The 22751-nt window shown below is 46.5% G+C and overlaps 1 protein-coding gene across 11 annotated transcripts in view; it reads left to right on the plus strand.

The window, feature by feature from the left end:
- Pax (paxillin) overlaps positions 1-22751 on the plus strand; it is a 216670-nt gene that overhangs the window by 54012 nt on the left and 139907 nt on the right. For 10 of the 11 annotated variants that reach the window (XM_053775026.2, XM_053775030.2, XM_053775022.2 and 7 more), the window contains one exon: positions 12608-12738. In XM_053775026.2, the coding sequence (XP_053631001.1) occupies positions 12608-12738 (131 nt within the window). Of the gene's footprint in view, positions 1-6921; positions 7552-12607; positions 12739-22751 lie in introns of those variants that run through there. The other variant, XM_053775023.2, reaches the window with a different exon arrangement.

Below are 22751 nucleotides of genomic sequence, written 5' to 3' on the forward strand. Positions count from 1 at the left end.
ACCGTGGTACTGACAGAGGCTGCTGGTATTAATGTCGGCGTCGTCCCTATAAAGCCGCGTCAACAACTTTAAATAGGTTTGAATCCTTTAAGCTTTGATGGCAAGCTTATTTGTTGTGAAAATCTGATGATTTGGTCACCGAGAGAAGGGCTGGCTTTCTGTTAAGCCAAAGCTTGCGGGCTTGGCTCAATGAGCAAGGATACCTTTGGAAAACAAGAATGATTCTACCTTTGTTTATGTCGTAAGTTGGGGAGGATCACGGGAGCATCTGTAGGTAGTAGCTATACCGCCATGTATACCTGTGTAGGTCTATGTATTCCTTACGTAGCCTAATCAACTTTCCATTGCTGGTCCTATTTTTTTCCGCCGTGTCAGCGTGAGTGGTCCAAGACTCTTCAACATCAGTGGTCCAAGACTCTTCAACATCAGTGGTCCAAGACTTCAACATATTACCAGCATAAATCACCTATTTGTACTCACCAATTTATGGTTACAGGGGTCGATTCGTAGCTCCTGGCCCCGCCTTTTTGCTGGTCGCTACTAGGTTATAGGAAAGTGGAGGAAATAATAGCTAGAACTGAGTATATGCTACAAATTCTAATCACACAATAGAATGGAAAAGTAATGTGAAGGACCTGAGAGTGGTAATGTCTGAGGATCTCAACTTCAAGGACCATAGCAATGCCACTATCACAACTGCGAGGAAATTGATAGGATGGATAATGAGAACATTCAAGACAACAGATGCCAAGCCAGTGATGATCCTTTTTAAATCACTTGTTCTCTCTAGGCTGGAATACTGCTGTACAGTAACATCTCCATTCAAGGCAGGTGAAATTGCAGATTTAGAGAATGTACAGAGAACCTTTACTGCACGTATAAGTTCCATCAAACACCTTAAGTACTGGGAACGCTTTGAAGTACTTGACTTGTACTCACTGGAGCGCAGGCGAGAGAGATACATCATAATATACACTTGGAAAATCCTAGAGGGACTGGTCCCTGATCTGCACACAGAAATCACTCCCTATGAGAGCAAAAGACTTGGCAGGCGATGCAACATACCCCCAATGAAAAGTAGGGGTGCTACTGGTACACTAAGAGAAAACACAAGTGTCTGGGGCCCAAGACTGTTCAACAACCTCCCTCCAGCCATAAGGGGAATTACCAGTAGACCCCTGGTTGTCTTCAAGAGGAGCTGGACAGATACCTAAAGTCAGTACCGGATCATCCGGGCTGTGGCTCGTATGTTGGACTACGTGCGGCCGGCAGTAACAGCATCGTTGATCAAGCCCTGATCCACCAGGAGGCCTGGTCATGGATCAGGCCCGCCACTCCCACTTTATCGTACTTCTTCTTAAAGCTATGTATGGACCCTGCCTCCACTACATCACTTCAGATTGTTCCACTTCCTGACAACTGTGACTGTAGAAATAGTATGTGTGTGTGTGTGTGTGTGTGTGTGTGAGAGAGAGAGAGAGAGAGAGAGAGAGAGAGAGAGAGAGAGAGAGAGAGAGAGAGAGAGAGAGAGAGAGAGAGAGAGAGAGAGAGAGAGAGAGAGAGAGTGTGTTAAGTGAGTGTTCTGGTGTTAGAAAGTGACGCTATCACCTCCCACATTGTTGCTCCACAACAAGTTCTCTGAACAAGACGAAGGGTTTCCCCCTCCTCTCTCTGTCTCTCTCTTTACCTAGCTCTACTTCTAGTTTTTGGGCTCTAGCTCCTGGTCTCGCCGTTCTAGAGCAGTGGGCTGCTTAGCATCTACGTTATTTGGTTATGTACTCTGCATTCCATGGATAGTAATCAGTGGAGCGAGGACGATGTACAGGGTGAGTGAAGACAAGACGCAGGGTGAAGACAAGACGCAGGGTGAAGACAAGACGCAGGGTGAGTGAAGACGAGACGCAGGGTGAGTGAAGACGAGACGCAGGGTGAGTGAAGACGAGACGCAGGGTGAGTGAAGACAAGACGCAGGGTGAGTGAAGACGAGACGCAGGGTGAGTGAAGACAAGACGCAGGGTGAAGACAAGACACAAGGTGAGTGAAAGCAAGACGCAGGGTGAGTGAAGACAAGACGCAGGGTGAGTGAAGACAAGACGCAGGGTGAGTGAAAGCAAGACGCAGGGTGAGTGAAGACGAGACGCAGGGTGAAGACAAGACGCAGGGTGAGTGAAAGCAAGACGCAGGGTGAAGACAAGACACAAGGTGAGTGAAAGCAAGACGCAGGGTGAGTGAAGACGAGACGCAGGGTGAGTGAAGACGAGACGCAGGGTGAGTGAAGACGAGACGCAGGGTGAAGACAAGACGCAGGGTGAGTGAAAGCAAGACGCAGGGTGAGTGAAGACAAGACGCAGGGTGAGTGAAAGCAAGACGCAGGGTGAGTGAAGACGAGACGCAGGGTGAAGACAAGACGCAGGGTGAGTGAAAGCAAGACGCAGGGTGAAGACAAGACACAAGGTGAGTGAAAGCAAGACGCAGGGTGAAGACAAGACGCAGGGTGAGTGAAGACGAGACGCAGGGTGAGTGAAGACAAGACGCAGGGTGAGTGAAGACGAGACGCAGGGTGAAGACAAGACGCAGGGTGAGTGAAAGCAAGACGCAGGGTGAGTGAAGACGAGACGCAGGGTGAGTGAAGACAAGACGCAGGGTGAGTGAAGACAAGACGCAGGGTGAGTGAAAGCAAGACGCAGGGTGAGTGAAGACAAGACGCAGGGTGAGTGAAGACAAGACGCAGGGTGAGTGAAGACAAGACACAAGGTGAGTGAAAGCAAGACGCAGGGTGAGTGAAGACAAGACGCAGGGTGAGTGAAGACGAGACGCAGGGTGAGTGAAAGCAAGACGCAGGGTGAGTGAAGACAAGACGCAGGGTGAAGACAAGACGCAGGGTGAGTGAAGACAAGACGCAGGGTGAGTGAAGACAAGACGCAGGGTGAGTGAAGACAAGACGCAGGGTGAGTGAAGACGAGACGCAGGGTGAGTGAAGACAAGACGCAGGGTGAGTGAAGACAAGACGCAGGGTGAGTGAAGACAAGACGCAGGGTGAGTGAAGACCATACGCAGGGTGAGTGAAGACAAGACGCAGGGTGAAGACAAGACGCAGGGTGAGTGAAGACAAGACGCAGGGTGAGTGAAGACGAGACGCAGGGTGAGTGAAGACAAGACACAAGGTGAGTGAAAGCAAGACGCAGGGTGAGTGAAGACAAGACGCAGGGTGAGTGAAGACGAGACGCAGGGTGAGTGAAAGCAAGACGCAGGGTGAGTGAAGACGAGACGCAGGGTGAGTGAAGACAAGACGCAGGGTGAGTGAAGACGAGACGCAGGGTGAGTGAAGACGAGACGCAGGGTGAGTGAAGACGAGCCGCAGGGTGAGTGAAGACGAGACGCAGGGTGAGTGAAGACGAGACGCAGGGTGAGTGAAGACGAGACGCAGGGTGAGTGAAGACAAGACGCAGGGTGAGTGAAGACGAGACGCAGGGTGAGTGAAGACGAGACGCAGGGTGAAGACAAGACGCAGGGTGAGTGAAGACGAGACGCAGGGTGAGTGAAGACGAGACGCAGGGTGAGTGAAGACGAGACGCAGGGTGAGTGAAGACGAGACGCAGGGTGAAGACAAGACGCAGGGTGAGTGAAGACGAGACGCAGGGTGAGTGAAGACGAGACGCAGGGTGAAGACAAGACCCAGGGTGAGTGAAGACAAGACGCAGGGTGAGTGAAGACAAGACCCAGGGTGAGTGAAGACAAGACCCAGGGTGAGTGAAGACAAGACGCAGGGTGAGTGAAGACAAGACGCAGGGTGAGTGAAGACGAGGCGCAGGGTGAAGACAAGACGCAGGGTGAAGACAAGACGCAGGGTGAGTGAAAGCAAGACGCAGGGTGAGTGACAAGCAGGGTGAGTGAAGACGCAGGGTGAGTGACAAGACAAGACGCAGGGTGAGTGAAGACGAGACGGAGGGTGAGTGAAAGCAAGACGCAGGGTGAGTGAAGACAAGACGCAGGGTGAGTGAAGACGAGACGCAGGGTGAAGACGCAGGGTGAGTGAAGACAAGACGCAGGGTGAGTGAAGACAAGACGCAGGGTGAGTGAAGACGAGACGCAGGGTGAGTGAAGACAAGACGCAGGGTGAGTGAAAGCAAGACGCAGGGTGAGTGAAGACAAGACGCAGGGTGAGTGACAAGACGAGACGCAGGGTGAGTGCAGGGTGAGTGAAGACGAGACGCAGGGTGAGTGAAGACACGAGACGCAGTGGTGAGTGAAGACAAGACGCAGGGTGAAGACAAGACGCAGGGTGAAGACAAGACGCAGGGTGAGTGAAGACGAGACGCAGGGTGAAGACAAGACGCAGGGTGAGTGAAGACAAGACGCAGGGTGAGTGAAGACAAGACGCAGGGTGAGTGAAGACGAGACGCAGGGTGAAGACAAGATACAGGTTACAAGACAAAGCATTGCAAATTAAACAGTAAGAGAGTGCACTAAATAGGTAATCTAGGTGTTACACCTGGTACCTATGTTCACCTAGCAGTAATAATTAGGTACTAGGGTGTTCCTCTAACCCAGGATGCCATCCACCTGTTGTGGATGGCATCCTGGGTTAGAGGAACACAAGAACCCAGCAGAACTAAGCCACAGTGCCTGGTTGCTTATTTACCCTGACTTGAGAATTCTCTTGAAAGGAGTTCCTCGATGCCACTGAAGGGCTCTTGATCCTAGGGATTAGAGCTACACTTTCCTCAGATCAAACCTGACTTCTCCCATTCGCCCCAGGCGTTATATGACTCCCTTGTGGAGTGCTGCCCGTGGGGGTGGATGGTGAGTAGTGTTTACCTTCCTGTGAAGGATGTGTTAGTGCTCCTCTACCCAGCTGATCGCCCTCTCACCCTCCCCTAACTCACCCCTTCCCCCTCCCATTCCCCTCACACCCCTCTTTAGCATGAGTAAGTGTTTTGTCTTCGTGAGCCTCATTAATCTCTCGTGCAAATTAGACACACTCAGAGTTATGGCATTTGATAGGCAAGACGTTTCGCCCACCAAAGACAGGATCAGTTGACATGCAGATTAAGTTATGAGTGTTTATGAAGGTTGGAGGGAGGTCATGAGACAAGATAATGAGGTCTAGTGTTGAGATGCGACTAGCCCGACCAGTGAGGGGTGTTAGGTGAGGGCAGTATCACGTGTTGGGAGAATAAGCCTCGCTAAAACTTCGAAGATTGCGAATGATCCTGAGTTTTGATTAGTGTTATTAGATGTGGCTTTTATAAACCGCGGATTGCAAACATAATCTGCTGCGAGGGTCACTGTCTTTGATGACCAGTCTTGCCTCTTGGAAGTTCACAAGATGGTTCTCAGTGTTTGTGTGATTTTCTGTTATCGTCGCTTTGGCATGCATTAGTGTGTTGATAAATGGTTCAGAGAACCTACATGTTGATAAATTAGACACACGTGCAACACATGTGTCTGATGTATCGTTAGTATGTTGCCTGACTCTGGTATCCAGGTTTCTGGAGGTTTTATCGACACTTCTTTTGTCACAGCCTCCACAAGGTATGGTATGGATGTAGACAGTAGTCTTCTTCGGCTTCCTTTTCTTAATTAACTAAGTCGTATGTGACACAGGACATGATACTACATAACTCCCTCTTGTATCTGTCCTCCTCACTTTATGTTCAATCAGCCCATGATCGCTTTTGCGAAATCCGTTGTGGTTTTCTTCCACGGCCTACGTAATTTTGTTTTGGTGATTTTAGTAGCTGTGACAAGCATGATATCCCTCCTGGTCTGGATTATTCAGGTTGTGCTGTTCCATAAAATTTGGGATACTGGTCTGTAATTTTTAGCTGGCGCTCTACTGCCTTCTTTAAGGCTTTTGGGATTTCATCTGGGATTTCTTTCTCCTAAAGGATGCTGAGTGTTTGTTGTGGTGGTATTTTGTACTCCTTTATAAATAAGGAATTCCGCATAGTCTCTTGGGATATTACCACATAGTATCCTGGAACACAGTCTCTTGGGACTCAGTCTCTTGGGACACAGTCTCCTGAAATAGTCTTCTGTAACACAGTCTCCTGGAACACAGTCTTCTGGAACACAATCTCCTGGAACACAGTCTCTTGGAATACAGTCTCATGGAACACAATCTTCTGGAACACAGTCTCCTGGGACAGTCTCCTGGAACACAGTCTTTGGGGACATAGTCTCCTGGGACATAGTTTCCTGGGAAGATGTCCTCATATGTCCGTTGATGATCTTACCCTGATGATGATGTGCTTTGAATTAATGATTTACCAGAAGGGATAGAAACTAATTACCATTTATCTGAAATGACAAGTGATTGGTGAAATATATTGCAATGAAATAGGTGAAAGCAACAGTAAGTCAGTGAAGAATGTGGCGTCTAAGGAAATATTGGAAAGAGGGAAAGAGATACTGGAAAAAAAAGAGTAGATATAATAATCACTTACGTGGTCATAAAGGGATAAGATTGGTAAAGATTTCCTCTGGCCGTCAATGGGAAAACCAAGAAGCCGTTACTGTAGACTGCTAGAATCATTCGAGTTTTGTGAGATAAACTCCTTCGTACACATTGATCTACAAATGTAGTCAGAAATAGTTTTTCTATAGCTACATATTTATGTTGGGAAGTTGGGTTAACAATTTGTGTACACTTCGTAAAATACATAATTCCTCGCAGCATATCTGTGCCCAAGTTGATAAAAGTTCGAGCCAGACAGAGTACAGTGTGATGGAAGGTCCAGCAATTATGTTGGTATTATTTGTGATACTTTTAAATACAGTGATGGGTTGGTACACTAAGAGTTAAGAGAGAGAGATTTATGGTCCGTTGTGGCAACTCTCGCGTCGTGTTATCGCCTTTGGTGATAAGTAGAGCAGCGGAAGCCGCGTCCTGATATAGTGCTATTGTGATGGTGGTGAGTGCTTGTCGCTGCTCTGTCATCGTCTTCACCTGCGTCTTGAAGCACTTCCTAAGACGTCTCCTTGTCTTGGTTACAGTGACCTCGGTGTTATATTAAACTAGTGTGGGTTCGTAACTAGCGAAGTGGATCGATCTCAGCATTCAGACAAGCAGACCGTACTTGGTGTAGTGGAAGTCGTGTTCCACCTTGAGCTCATAAAAGTTGTATTTAACAGAGATCGAATCATAGCTGCTGTCCCTGGTTTTACTACTGGGGCGTGGCTGGTGTGGTCAGAACCTTACGTCGTTCTTTCATCCACTGTCAAGCGTCTATACCTTCCTCCTGGGGGCAGGAATACAGATTTCTCTCCTTCCGACTTTGAGAATTGCAAGTTCTTCACAGTTTCCCATCCTTCTTACCTTGACAGTCCCAGAGACTGGGAAGACCCACCTCACCTCCAGCGTTCCCAGGCTGCAGGTAACACAAGCAGCCACACACAACCACATGAACTAACCAGACAGAAACTAGAGTACCTTCACCTTGACCAAGGAACACCCTCAACTTGTTTGTGTAGAGCAGTGTAGGATGGCGCAGCGCCAGGAGAGCAGGGATTCTAACCTGTCCTTCAGCGGCGTCCAGGATACCATAGGTGAGACACACCCTGATTATCAAAAGTCAGTGTGATTAATGTATCACAAACACGCTCCGAATTTCCCCATATATATATATATATATATATATATATATATATATATATATATATATATATATATATATATATTTTTATTATATATATATATTATCACACTGGCCGATTCCCACCAAGGCAGGGTGGCCCGAAAAAGAAAAACTTTCACCATCATTCACTCCATCACTGTCTTGCCAGAAGGGTGCTTTACACTACAGTTTTTAAACCAACATTTACACCCCTCCTTCAGAGTGCAGGCACTGCATTTCCCATCTCCAGGACTCAAGTCCGGCCTGCCGGTTTCCCTGAACCCCTTCATAAATGTTACTTTGCTCACACTCCAACAGCACGTCAAGTATTAAAAACTATTTGTCTCCATTCACTCCTATCAAACACGCTCACGCATGCCTGCTGGAAGTCCAAGCCCCTCGCACACAAAACCTCCTTTACCCCCTCCCTCCAACCTTTCCTAGGCCGACCCCTACCCCGCCTTCCTTCCACTACAGCCTGATACACTCTTGAAGTCATTCTGTTTCGCTCCATTCTCTCTACATGTCCGAACCACCTCAACAACCCTTCCTCCGCCCTCTGGACAACAGTTTTGGTAATCCCGCACCTCCTCCTAACTTCCAAACTACGAATTCTCTGCATTATATTCACACCACACATTGCCCTCAGACATGACATCTCCACTGCCTCCAGCCTTCTCCTCGCTGCAACATTCATCACCCATGCTTCACACCCATATAAGAGCATTGGTAAAACTATACTCTCATACATTCCCCTCTTTGCCTCCAAGGACAAAGTTCTTTGTCTCCACAGACTCCTAAGTGCACCACTCACCCTTTTCCCCTCATCAATTCTATGATTCACTTCATCTTTCATAGACCCATCCGCTGACATGTCCACTCCCAAATATCTGAATACATTCACCTCCTCCATACTCTCTCCCTCCAATCTGATATCCAATCTTTCATCACCTAATCTTTTTGTTATCCTCATAACCTTACTCTTTCCTGTATTCACCTTTAATTTTCTTCTTTTGCACACCCTACCAAATTCATCCACCAATCTCTGCAACTTCTCTTCAGAATCTCCCAAGAGCACAGTGTCATCAGCAAAGAGCAACTGTGACAACTCCCACTTTGTGTGTGATTCTTTATCTTTTAACTCCACGCCTCTTGCCAAGACCCTCGCATTCACTTCTCTTACAACCCCATCTATAAATATATTAAACAACCACGGTGACATCACACATCCTTGTCTAAGGCCTACTTTTACTGGGAAATAATTTCCCTCTTTCCTACATACTCTAACTTGAGCCTCACTATCCTCGTAAAAACTCTTCACTGCTTTCAGTAACCTACCTCCTACACCATACACCTGCAACATCTGCCACATTGCCCCCCTATCCACCCTGTCATACGCCTTTTCCAAATCCATAAATGCCACAAAGACCTCTTTAGCCTGATCTAAATACTGTTCACTTATATGTTTCACTGTAAACACCTGGTCCACACACCCCCTACCTTTCCTAAAGCCTCCTTGTTCATCTGCTATCCTATTCTCCGTCTTACTCTTAATTCTTTCAATAATAACTCTACCATGCACTTTACCAGGTATACTCAACAGACTTATCCCCCTATAATTTTTGCACTCTCTTTTATCCCCTTTGCCTTTATACAAAGGAACTATGCATGCTCTCTGCCAATCCCTAGGTACCTTACCCTCTTCCATACATTTATTAAATAATTGCACCAACCACTCCAAAACTATATCCCCACCTGCTTTTTACATTTCTATCTTTATCCCATCAATCCCGGCTGCCTTACCCCCTTTCATTTTATATATATATATATATATATATATATAGATATAGATATATATATATATATATATATATATATATAGATATATATATATATATATATATATGTGTGTGTGTGTCGTGCCGAATATGTAAAACTGGTCAATTAGCAAGAACTCATTTAAAATTAAGTCCTTTCTAAAATTTTCTCTTATACGTTTAAAGATATATTTTTTTCATTAATGTTGATGTAAAAATTTTTAATTTTGCACCAAAAGAATCTTAGAAAAGTTACCTAACCTTATTATAACAAGTGTAATTTATTTTAGCCTAACCCAACTAAATATATTTTAGATAAGTTTACAATAATTTAATAATAAACAAACACAGTGAAATATATTTTTTTCGTCAGGTTCAGAATGATTTTGGCGAAATTATTGCATACACAAATTTTAACTTGTCCTATATGGCAAGATGAACGTTGCTATTTAAGCCAAGATCGCAAGTTCTGTCTATTCGGCACGACATATATATATACATATACATATATATCTATATATATATATATATATATATATATATATATATATATATATATATATATATATATATATATAATGGAGAGAGAGAGATTGTGTAAAGAGGGTTTGAGTGTGGCTGTGAAAGCATAATATAAAAACTGTTGTGTAAGAGAGACATCGTGGTGCATACTGCTTCATACTTCTGCCTCACCTTGTCGCTGCCTCACCTAGCCTCTGCCTCACCTTGTCGCTGCCTCACCTAGCCTCTGCCTCACCTTGCCTCTGCCTCACCTTGTCGCTGCCTCACCTAGCCTCTGCCTCACCTTGCCTCTGCCTCACCTTGTCTCTGCCTCACCTTGCCTCTGCCTCACCTTGCCTCTGCCTCACCTTGCCTCTGCCTCACCTTGCCTCTGCCTCACCTTGCCTCTGCCTCACCTTGCCTCTGCCTCACCTTGCCTCTGCCTCACCTAGCCTCTGCCTCACCTAGCCTCTGCTTCACCTAGCCTCTGCCTCACCTAGCCTCTGCCTCACCTTGTCTCTGCCTCACCTAGCCTCTGCCTCACCTTGCCTCTGCCTCACATTGCCTCTGCCTCACCTTGCCTCTGCCTCACCTAGCCTCTGCCTCACCTAGCCTCTGCCTCACATTGCCTCTGCCTCACCTTGCCTCTGCCTCACCTTGTCTCTGCCTCACCTAGCCTCTGCCTCACCTTGCCTCTGCCTCACCTTGCCTCTGCCTCACCTTGCCTCTGCCTCACCTAGCCTCTGCCTCACCTTGCCTCTGCCTCACCTTGCCTCTGCCTCACCTTGCCTCTGCCTCACCTTGCCTCTGCCTCACCTTGCCTCTGCCTCACCTTGCCTCTGCCTCACCTTGCCTCTGCCTCACATTGCCTCTGCCTCACCTTGCCTCTGCCTCACCTTGTCTCTGCCTCACCTAGCCTCTGCCTCACCTAGCCTCTGCCTCACCTAGCCTCTGCCTCACCTTGCCTCTGCCTCACCTTGCCTCTGCCTCACCTAGCCTCTGCCTCACCTTGCCTCTGCCTCACCTTGCCTCTGCCTCACCTTGCCTCTGCCTCACCTTGCCTCTGCCTCACCTTGCCTCTGCCTCACCGTGCCTCTGCCTCACCTTGCCTCTGCCTCACATTGCCTCTGCCTCACCTTGCCTCTGCCTCACCTTGTCTCTGCCTCACCTAGCCTCTGCCTCACCTTGCCTCTGCCTCACCTTGCCTCTGCCTCACCTTGCCTCTGCCTCACCTAGCCTCTGCCTCACCTTGCCTCTGCCTCACCTTGCCTCTGCCTCACCTTGCCTCTGCCTCACCTTGCCTCTGCCTCACCTTGCCTCTGCCTCACCTTGCCTCTGCCTCACCTAGCCTCTGCCTCACCTAGCCTCTGCCTCACCTAGCCTCTGCCTCACCTTGCCTCTGCCTCACCTAGCCTCTGCCTCACCTAGCCTCTGCCTCACCTAGCCTCTGCCTCACCTAGCCTCTGCCTCACCTAGCCTCTGCCTCACCTTGCCTCTGCCTCACCTAGCCTCTGCCTCACCTAGCCTCTGCCTCACCTAGCCTCTGCCTCACCTAGCCTCTGCCTCACCTAGCCTCTGCCTCACCTTGCCTCTGCCTCACCTAGCCTCTGCCTCACCTTTCCTCTGCCTCACCTTGCCTCTGCCTCACCTTGCCTCTGCCTCACCTTGCCTCTGCCTCACCTTGCCTCTGCCTCACCTTGCCTCTGCCTCACCTAGCCTCTGCCTCACCTAGCCTCTGCCTCACCTTGCCTCTGCCTCACCTTGCCTCTGCCTCACCTTGCTTCTGCCTCACCTTGCCTCTGCCTCACCTTGCCTCTGCCTCACCTTGCCTCTGGCTCACCTAGCCTCTGGCTCACCTAGCCTCTGCCTCACCTAGCCTCTGCCTCACCTAGCCTCTGCCTCACCTAGCCTCTGCCTCACCTAGCCTCTCTCACACTCTCAAACTCCTGTTAACTTCTGTTAATAGATTTTTCACTTTGTATTTTTTTTATTTTGATGCGGTTTTAGATTTAGATTTTGCCGCTGAAGTGGCTAGTTTATTTACCTCTTATTAATCCAGTGGACGGTAGTGGCTAGTTTATTATGCTGTTATGTTTATAGGAAAGCGGTAAATCCCTAGGAGTCATACGTCACCTAGGGATTGGAAGGTGATCAAACTTGATCCAAGGAATGAGATGGAATCTCCTGGGCCTTTAGAGTGTTGACAGAGAGAGTTCACTGTGTGTGTGTGTGTATATATATATATATATATATATATATATATATATATATATATATATCGTGGTTTATCATGTGTTGTTTAGGCTATGTACCTGGTATCATAGTCTCTTCTTGAGGGGGGGGGGGAGAATTTGATGTTGCTGGAAAGTTCTTGAGTCAAGGAATTTGAGGTATCCCTCCTTCCAGTGGATCGAACTTGATTATCTCCTGTTCTCCAGGAACTGTATGTCCCCTACGGGATTACCGCTTCCCAATGAAGTGGTACTACTACTACTACTATTGCTATCACTATTATTATTGTCATTATTATTATTACTTTATAATGATAATAATGAAAATAATGATTAATAATAATGAATATAATAATTATTGATGAAAATAATTAATAAAATTAATAATAATTAATAATAATACTAATGAGGGTAACTTGATGTCATATACATGTTTCAGACGCGTTGCTGGCGGACCTTCAGAGCAGCATCACGCCCACCACCTCCGCCCCTACCACACCCCACCCAGCCTACAATGGTGCCGCCCACACGCCCACCCCAGCACATATCAACGCCTACAACGGCCATGACGTGAGTACTCATGACCACCCCTCAGTGAAGGCAGGCTCTATACAAAGTTTTAAGAATGGGTATGACAGGGCCCACGAGGGTAGTAGAGTGTGAATCTGACAGGTTAAGAAGCGGGGCCAAGAGCTGTGATTCGACCCCTGCAACTACAAATATTTCTGACCCAGTTTAACCTAAGCTGTTGTAGTGGGTAGCACTTGTATGCTAGTGGGTAGCACTCTTAAATGGCTGTTTGCTCAGTGGGTAGCACTCGTAAATGGTTGTTTACTCAGTGGGTAGCACTTTTAAATGGCTGTTTGCTCAGTGGGTAGCACTCTTAAATGGCTGTTTACTCAGTGGGTAGCACTTGTTTGCTCAGTGGGTGGCACTTGTTTGCTCAGTGGGTAGCACTTGTTTGCTCAGTGGGTAGCACTTGTTTGCTCAGTGGGTGGTACTCTCCAATGGTTGTGTGCTCAGTGGGTAGCACTTGTTTGCTCAGTGGGTGGCACTTGTTTGCTCAGTGGGTAGCACTTGTTTGCTCAGTGGGTAGCACTTGTTTGCTCAGTGGGTAGCACTTGTTTGCTCAGTGGGTAGCACTTGTTTGCTCAGTGGGTGGCACTCTCCAATGGTTGTGTGCTCAGTGGGTAGCACTTGTTTGCTCAGTGGGTAGCACTTGTTTGCTCAGTGGGTAGCACTTGTTTGCTCAGTGGGTAGCACTTGTTTGCTCAGTGGGTAGCACTTGTTTGCTCAGTGGGTGGCACTTGTTTGCTCAGTGGGTGGCACTTGTTTGCTCAATGGGTAGCACTTAAAAATGGTTGTTTGCTATGTTCGAGTTTTTGTGTACCTTGGAATATGAGCTGCGTGTGTTTGCCTCCAGTAAACACTGCACGTAGGTTCCTTGATTGCGGTGAGAGAGGCTCTTGATCTAAGGAACCGGACCAGCACTCTCTTTGGAACGTGCTGATAATAGTTTTCTTCATTACGTGAGACTAAATATAGCTCGATTGGTAGCGCATTCAGTTCGCACACTCAGGCCCGCGGTTTGATCCCCAGTGCGGGTGGAAACATTAGGGCCTGTTTCCTTAAGACACCTGCTGTCCTTGTTCAACTAGCAGTACAGTAGGTACCTGGGTGTTAGTCGACTGGTGTGAGTCGCATCCTGGGGACAAAATTGACCTGATTTGCGGGAAATGCTCAGCATAACAAGGGGCTTTCTATACACAAATAACCCGCACATAAAAGACAGAAGCTTACGACGACGTTTCGGTCCGACTTGGACCATTGACAAAGTCACACTGTCAAGTCAGTGTGACTTTGTCAATGGTCCAAGTCGGACCGAAACGTCGTCGTAAGCTTCTGTCTTTTATGTGCGGGTTATTTGTGTATCGTTCCAGTCACGGTATTGTGCCTTTTTGTTATTTAAGGGGCTTTCTATGTAGTATGTCACTGATGTCAGCTAGGCCTGTGTACCTTGTACAGTTACTTGTAGTAAATTAAGATTATTATCAAATGGTGTTACGTGTCTTTAGTGCATGTCGATGGAAGGAATATGTGACTTGTCTTGACCATGAGACACAGGAAGGAATAGGAAATGTATCTCCACAGGATACAGGAGAAAAATTGTAATGTGTCTTCAACTGACTGGATTACCCGTGTCTTAAAATCAAACCTGATGTAATAGTGTTGATCCACTTATGTATCTTCATGTGATACGTGGTGTAAGTATCCTCGCACTGGAGAGGAACTGTATACAGTTATACACAACACTGGTGTCCTCCCAGTCCACTGGGACAAACACAGGCATTGTCTTACCTTAAACAAAGCATTGCATTTCTTTTGTCGACCATCTGAAATAGCTAATATAAGCCTTCCCAACGGCTAACGAAACTCTTATAACGACAAACGGAACCTTTCTTACTGTTGACGGAAATGTACCAACGGTTATTGTAGGCTTCTGATAGGCTAGTGAAAACTTTTCACCCCTTCTACAAGGGTGAGGAAAGTCAGTTCTGTACTCGAAGTGTATAATCTCTTGAATGCACCAGAATTATTCATCGCTTCTTACCATGACAAGCTGCCAACATCCAGCCTGGCTGTTACTGTTACTACTGCCGTTACTTCTACTACCACTGCTATTACTACTACTACCGCTATTACTAATACTATCGTTGAGGTAGTAAATTAAGCGCTGCACTGACCAGAGAATGAGTGAGGTAAACAAGGGATCGTAGCTCACTAATAGACAGTCAGAGGCATGTAAACAAGGGATGTCCTGGTGTAAACAAACAACCACGTCCCGTAAACAGTAAGTGATTACTGGTAAACAAGAGGGGCTACCTCCTGAGTGTCTGGACTCTCGGTTACTCCTTAACAACACTTCCCTTCTCCTTGTTCATTCTTTTTATTTTTGTTCTTTTTTTAATTCATTTTCGTCTGTTTTTCTTGTTTTCATTTTATTCTTTTTTTTTCTTTTTTTTTCATTTTCGTTTTCGTTTTCATGTTTTTTTCTTCTTCTGCACAAGTTACTATATAAGACCTTTGTAGAAATTTAAACTTATATACGAACTTTTAACTCTCTCCAGTAGATTTAAGGTCATCTAAATACGAACTGCTAAAAAGTCTCTCTCTCTTTCCTCTTACCTTCAGCTGTTTGATACAGTTTTGTGGGTGTTTATTGCTAGATAACAAGGGTGGGCAGGTGTGAGACAACACCTGCTCGTGTGTCTTGTTCAACCCGGTAATCGAACCAGGGAGCCCTTGTGGTTGTCAGTCCATCGTTCTAGCTACGGAGATTGTTGATTTAGGACACCCATAAATTTAAAACCGTTGACAGACTGTAAACCCCTGCTGACCCATTTTAGCCAACAGCAAAAAATTAAGGAAAGATGCACATTATAGATGGAATTTATATGGTGGGGGAGGGACGACGCTTCGCTCTGTTTAGAGGTTTATTCTTCTCCAATAGCGAAACGATGGCCCCCCCAGGCTTTTTATTTTCTGCAACGAGGCCTGGTGACTGGTGACGGACCCACGAGGCCTGGTGACGGACCCACAAGGCCTGGTGACGGACCCACGAGGCCTGGTGACGGACCCACGAGGCCTGGTGACGGACCCACGAGGCCTGGTGACGGACCCACGAGGCCTGGTCACGGACCCACGAGGTCTGGTCACAGACCCACGAGGTCTGGTCACGGACCCACGAGGTCTGGCCACAGACCCACGAGGTCTGGTCACGGACCGGGACCGGAACCCCTTCCAGGTACTATATTATTTGATTTTCGTACGTGTGACTTTCGATTTACCATTTTTTTTTATACAAGCAAATCAGTGTCCGTGAAATGACCGAAAATTGTCTCTGCTAATGGGCTTGGATACAAATGAAAATACAAGTTAATCAGAGCACTGGTGCCATTTTTTATACATATTACATACGCTTGAAGGAAAAGGTGTGGCGGTGGTAGTGAGGAGTCACGTCCTGTAGCGGTGCGTGGTGGTGGTGGCGGTGCGTGGTGGTGGTGGTGGCGGTGGCGGTGGTGGTGGCGGTGGTACCTGGAGGTTACCTGGAGGTTATTCCGGGGATCAACGCCCCCGCGGCCCGGTCCATGACCAGGCCTCCCGATGGATCAGGGCCTGATCAACTAGGCTGTTACTGCTGGCCGCACGCAGTCCGACGTACGAGCCACAGCCCGGCTGATCCGGCACCGACTTTAGGTATCTGTCCAGCTCTCTCTTGAAGGCAGCCAGGGGTTTATTGGCAATTCCCCTAATGCTTGATGGGAGGCTGTTGAACAGTTTTGGGCCCCGGACACTTATGGTGTTTTCTCTTAGTGTACCAATGGCGCCCCTACTTTTTATTGGCGGCATTTTGCATCGCCTGCCCAGTCTTTTACTTTCGTAGGGAGTGATTTCTGTGTGCAGATTTGGGACCATTCCTTCCAAGATTTTCCAAGAGTAGATTATGATATATCTCTCCCTCCTGCGTTCCAACGAGTACAAGTCAAGTGCTTCCAAGCGTTTCCAGTAGTTAAGGTGCTTGACAGAACTTATACGTGCAGTAAAGGATCTCTGTACACTCTCTAGATCTGCGATTTCACCTGCTTTGTATGGAGATGTTAATGTACAGCAGTATTCCAGCCTAGAGAGAACAAGTGATTTGAAAAGGATCATCATGGGCTTGGCATCTCTCGTTTTGAAAGTTCTCATTATCCATCCTATCATTTTCTTTGCACGTGCGATCGTGGCACTGTTGTGATCCTTGAAAGTGAGATCCTCAGACATTACTACTCCCAGGTCCCTTACATTATTTTTCCGCTCTATTGTATGGCCGGAGTCAGTAGTATACTCTGTTCTAGTTATTATCTTCTCCAGTTTTCCATAACGGAGTAGTTGGAATTTGTCCTCATTGAACATCATATTGTTTACCGTTGCCCACTGGAAAACTTTGTTTATATCTTCTTGGAGGTTAACCGCGTCCTCAGCAGATGACAGCCTCATGCAGATCCTAGTATCATCCGCAAAGGATGATACGGTGCTGTGGTGTATATCTCTGTTTATGTCTGATATGAGGATAAGGAATAAGATGGGGGCGAGTACTGTGCCTTGTGGAACAGAGCTCTTCACTATGGCAGCCTCCGATTTAACTCTGTTGACCACTACTCTTTGTGTTCGATTTGTTAGGAAGTTGAAGATCCATCTCCCCACTTTCCCAGTTATTCCTTTAGCACGTATTTTATGGGCTATTACGCCATGATCGCATTTGTCAAATGCTTTTGCAAAGTCTGTGTATATTACATCTGCATTCTGATTTTCTTCCAGTGCATCCAAGGCCATGTCATAGTGATCCAGTAGTTGTGAGAGGCAGGAGGGACCTGCCCTGAACCCATGTTGCCCTGGATTGTGCAGATTTTGGGAATCCAGGTGATTTGCAATCCTGCTTCTTAGCACTCTTTCAAAGATTTTTATGATGTGGGATGTCAGAGCTATTGGTCTATAGTTCTTAGCTAATGCTTTGCTGCCACCTTTATGGAGTAGGGCTATATCCGTTGTTTTAAGTGACTGTGGAATTTCACCCATGTCCAAGCTCCTCCTCCATAGTGTACTTAGGGCACGCGAGAGGGGTTTCTTGCAGTTCTTAATGAAAACAGAGTTCCACGAGTCTGGGCCCGGGGCTGAGTGCATAGGCATGTTGTCAATGGCTTTTTCGAAATCTATCGGAGTTAGGGTAATGTCGGAAATCTGGCATACATTTATGGAGTTTTGAGGCTCATTCATGAAGAAATCATTTGGGTCGTCGATCCTCAGACCGATTAGTGGTTCACTAAACACAGAGTCGTACTGGGATTTCAATATTTCACTCATTTGGTAGTGAGGAGTCACGTCCTGTAGCGGTGCGTGGTGGAGGTGGTGGTGGTGGTGGTGGTGGCGGTGGTAGTGAGGAGTCACGTCCTGTAGCGGTGCGTGGTGGCGGTGGCGGTGATGGCGGTGGTGGTGGTGGTGGCGTGAGAAGGCTCTTGTGGGAGGAGGGGGGGGGGAAGAAATGACATGAGTTGCCCCTTAAACTGCTGCTCTCATCACCAATTACTCATGTAAATATTTTCCCGCGAGTTTTGAAGGTTTGGTGACGTCATTTTCCCGCGAGTTTTGAAGGTTTGGTCACGTCATTTTCCCGCGAGTTTTGAAGGTTTGGTCACGTCATTTTCCCGCGAGTTTTGAAGGTTTGGTGACGTCATTTTCCCTCGAGTTTTGAAGGTTTGGTGACGTCATTTTCCCTCGAGTTTTGAAGGTTTGGTGACGTCATTTTCCCGCGAGTTTTGAAGGTTTGGTCACGTCATTTTCCCGCGAGTTTTGAAGGTTTGGTCACGTCATTTTCCCGCGAGTTTTGAAGGTTTGGTCACGTCATTTTCCTGCGAGTTTTGAAGGTTTGGTGACGTCATTTTTCTTCGAGTTTTGAAGGTTTGGTGACGTCATTTTCCCATCACTGAGCAAAGCTCAGACCTCTGCAACATAATTGTCCTCAAAGGTTTGTTAAGTTATACCATGAATTAAAGAAAGATCTTGGACTTCACCTTACGAAACAAACAAAGCAAATGTGATAGTAATTATGGACAAGACAGATTATAGTGGAAAAATGAACATGTTATTAGAAGACGGGGGAACTTACGTGACTCTTAATCTGAGTTCGTAAATATACAGATTAATAACACAGACGAGCCTAGCGCACTTGTTTCTCTCAAGAATAACGAAGATAGTGATTGGTGAGTGACCAGACAGGACTCGAACCCTGGCTGTCAACACTCTCACTACCATCATCATCCACCTTGGTTCTGTAGTTCTAGAAGGAGAGTCATCCATATAGGTCTGTTTCTAAGATTTCATCCAACTAGGTATTTTAACTAAGTATATTTCCAAGCCGATTCTGTGTCTAGTAACTTTAAACTATAAGAAATAATAATAATAATATTATTATTATTTGCCACGTAGGGGGTTATACATTGGAAGGGTAATGAAAGGTAATGAGGTTTGATCCAAGGTAATGGATAGCTCCATTCCCTTGGATCAAGAGCCATTCAACAGCATGAAAGCCAACGTCTCACTTGACGGGATTACTCATGAGGACAGTGTGGTGTAAGTGGTGAGTCAGTGGCGTGACCTCACACACACACACACACACACACACACACACACACACACACACACACACACACACACACACACACACACACACACACACACGTACGTGTATTATCGGCGTTTGATGAATCCAAATGTGTGATGTGTGATTACTCGATGTTGATGATGGTGATTTTGATGGTGGGTGTGGTGGGGGATGATGGTGGTGGTGATTGTGATTTTCATGGTAATATTGTTAGTAGTGGTGGGGGTGGTGGGGGGTTGTTTTGTTGGTAGTGGTTGTTTTGGTGGTTGATGTGATGGTGGTGGCTTTGGTGGTAGTTGTTTTGGCTGTAGTGTTGGTGGTTGTTTTGCCAGGCAGGCACGAGAGGAAATTCTTTTATCACGTAGTCACGATATAACTACACACCATCGTTAGGGAGAATACGAACTGCACACAGTGAAGGCATTATCCCAGAGAGCTCCCTGGTGTGGCTAGAGCTTTCTCCTGTGATAGACTGTCTTGAGAGACGGTAATTCCCAAGTGACAGTAACGGCAGCTCAGCTGGAAGGTGACGCTTGAAGCTGCCGTAGTTAATGAACCTTTAATGGGATACTTGATATTCTCATTGTCCTACTGAAGTCTCCCAGCTCTGGCTGACACTGCTGAAGTCCCCCAGCTCTGGCTGACACTGCTGAAGTCCCCCAGCTCTGGCTGACACTGCTGAGTTTCCCAGCTCTGGCTGACACTGCTGAAGTCTCTCAGCTCTTGCTGACACTACTGAGTTTCCCAGCTCTCTCCCAGCTCTGACACTTATGAAGTCTCCCAGCTCTGACACTTATGAAGTCTCCCAGCTCTGGCTGACACTACTGAGTTTTCCCAGCTCTGGGTGACACTGCTGAAGTCTCCCAGCTCTTGCTGACACTGCTGAAGTTTCCCAGCTCTGGCTGACACTGCTAGTCTCTCCCAGCTCTGACTGACACTGAGTTTTCCCAGCTCTGGGTGACACTGCTGATGTCTCCCAGCCCTTGCTGACACTACTGAGTTTTCCCAGCTCTGGTTGACACTACTGAAGTCTCCCAGCTCATATTGACGCTACTAAAGTCTCCCAGCTCATATTGACGCTACTAAAGTCTCCCAGCTCTGGCTGACACTACTGAGTTTCTCAGCTCTGGCTGACACTGCTGAAGTCTCTCAGCTCTTGCTGACACTACTGAGTTTCCCAGCTCTGGCTGACACTGCTGAAGTCTCTCAGCTCTTGCAGACACTACTGAGTTTTCCTAGCTCTGGTTGACACTACGGAAGTCTCCCAGCTCATATTGACGCTACTGAAGTCTCCCAGCTCTGACTGACACTGCTGAAGTCTCCCAGCTCTGGCTGACAGATTTCAACACTAAGAAACGCATCCTCTATAATGGAATATGACATGGAAACAAATAAATGGTGTTCCCACTATGTAACTATCATATAGAACAGTGTAGCAGCACACTGCTGTTGTTCCCACTATGTAACTATCATATAGAACAGTGTAGCAGCACACTGCTGGTGTTCCCACTATGTAACTATCATATAGAACAGTGTAGCAGCACACTGCTGGTGTTCCCACTATGTAACTATCATATAGAACAGTGTAGCAGCACAGTACTGGTGTTCCCACTATGTAACTATCATATAGAACAGTGTAGCAGCACAGTACTGGTGTTCCCACTATGTATCTATCATATAGAACAGTGTAGCAGCACACTGCTGGTGTTCCCACTATGTAACTATCATATAGAACAGTGTAGCAGCACATTGCTGGTGTTCCCACTATGTAACTATCATATAGAACAGTGTAGCAGCACACTGCTGGTGTTCCCACTATGTAACTATCATATAGAACAGTGTAGCAGCACATTGCTGGTGTTCCCACTATGTATCTATCATATAGAACAGTGTAGCAGCACATTGCTGGTGTTCCCACTATGTAACTATCATATAGAACAGTGTAGCAGCACACTGCTGGTGTTCCCACTATGTAACTATCATATAGAACAGTGTAGCAGCACATTGCTGGTGTTCCCACTATGTAACTATCATATAGAACAGTGTAGCAGCACATTGCTGGTGTTCCCACTATGTAACTATCATATAGAACAGTGTAGCAGCACATTGCTGGTGTTCCCACTATGTAACTATCATATAGAACAGTGTAGCAGCACATTGCTGGTGTTCCCACTATGTAACTATCATATAGAACAGTGTAGCAGCACATTGCTGGTGTTCCCACTATGTAACTATCATATAGAACAGTGTAGCAGCACACTGCTGGTGTTCCCACTATGTATCTATCATATAGAACAGTGTAGCAGCACATTGCTGGTGTTCCCACTATGTAACTATCATATAGAACAGTGTAGCAGCACATTGCTGGTGTTCCCACTATGTAACTATCATATAGAACAGTGTAGCAGCACATTGCTGGTGTTCCCACTATGTAACTATCATAGAGAACAGTGTAGCAGCACATTGCTGGTGTTCCCACTATGTAACTATCATATAGAACAGTGTAGCAGCACATTGCTGGTGTTCCCACTATGTAACTATCATATAGAACAGTGTAGCAGCACATTGCTGGTGTTCCCACTATGTAACTATCATATAGAACAGTGTAGCAGCACACTGCTGGTGTTCCCACTATGTATCTATCATATAGAACAGTGTAGCAGCACACTGCTGGTGTTCCCACTATGTAACTATCATATAGAACAGTGTAGCAGCACACTGCTGGTGTTCCCACTATGTAACTATCATATAGAACAGTGTAGCAGCACACTGCTGGTGTTCCCACTATGTAACTATCATATAGAACAGTGTAGCAGCACATTGCTGGTGTTCCCACTATGTAACTATCATATAGAACAGTGTAGCAACACATTGCTGGTGTTCCCACTATGTAACTATCATATAGAACAGTGTAGCAGCACACTGCTGGTGTTCCCACTATGTATCTATCATATAGAACAGTGTAGCAGCACATTGCTGGTGTTCCCACTTTGTAACTATCATATAGAACAGTGTAGCAGCACACTGCTGGTGTTCCCACTATGTAACTATCATATAGAACAGTGTAGCAGCACATTGCTGGTGTTCCCACTATGTAACTATCATATAGAACAGTGTAGCAGCACACTGCTGGTGTTCCCACTATGTAACTATCATATAGAACAGTGTAGCAGCACACTGCTGGTGTTCCCACTATGTAACTATCATATAGAACAGTGTAGCAGCACATTGCTGGTGTTCCCACTATGTATCTATCATATAGAACAGTGTAGCAGCACACTGCTGGTGTTCCCACTATGTATCTATCATATAGAACAGTGTAGCAGCACATTGCTGGTGTTCCCACTATGTAACTATCATATAGAACAGTGTAGCAGCACAT

Source organism: Cherax quadricarinatus, chromosome 11 (assembly GCF_038502225.1).
Source record: "Cherax quadricarinatus isolate ZL_2023a chromosome 11, ASM3850222v1, whole genome shotgun sequence".
NCBI lineage: Eukaryota > Metazoa > Arthropoda > Malacostraca > Decapoda > Parastacidae > Cherax > Cherax quadricarinatus.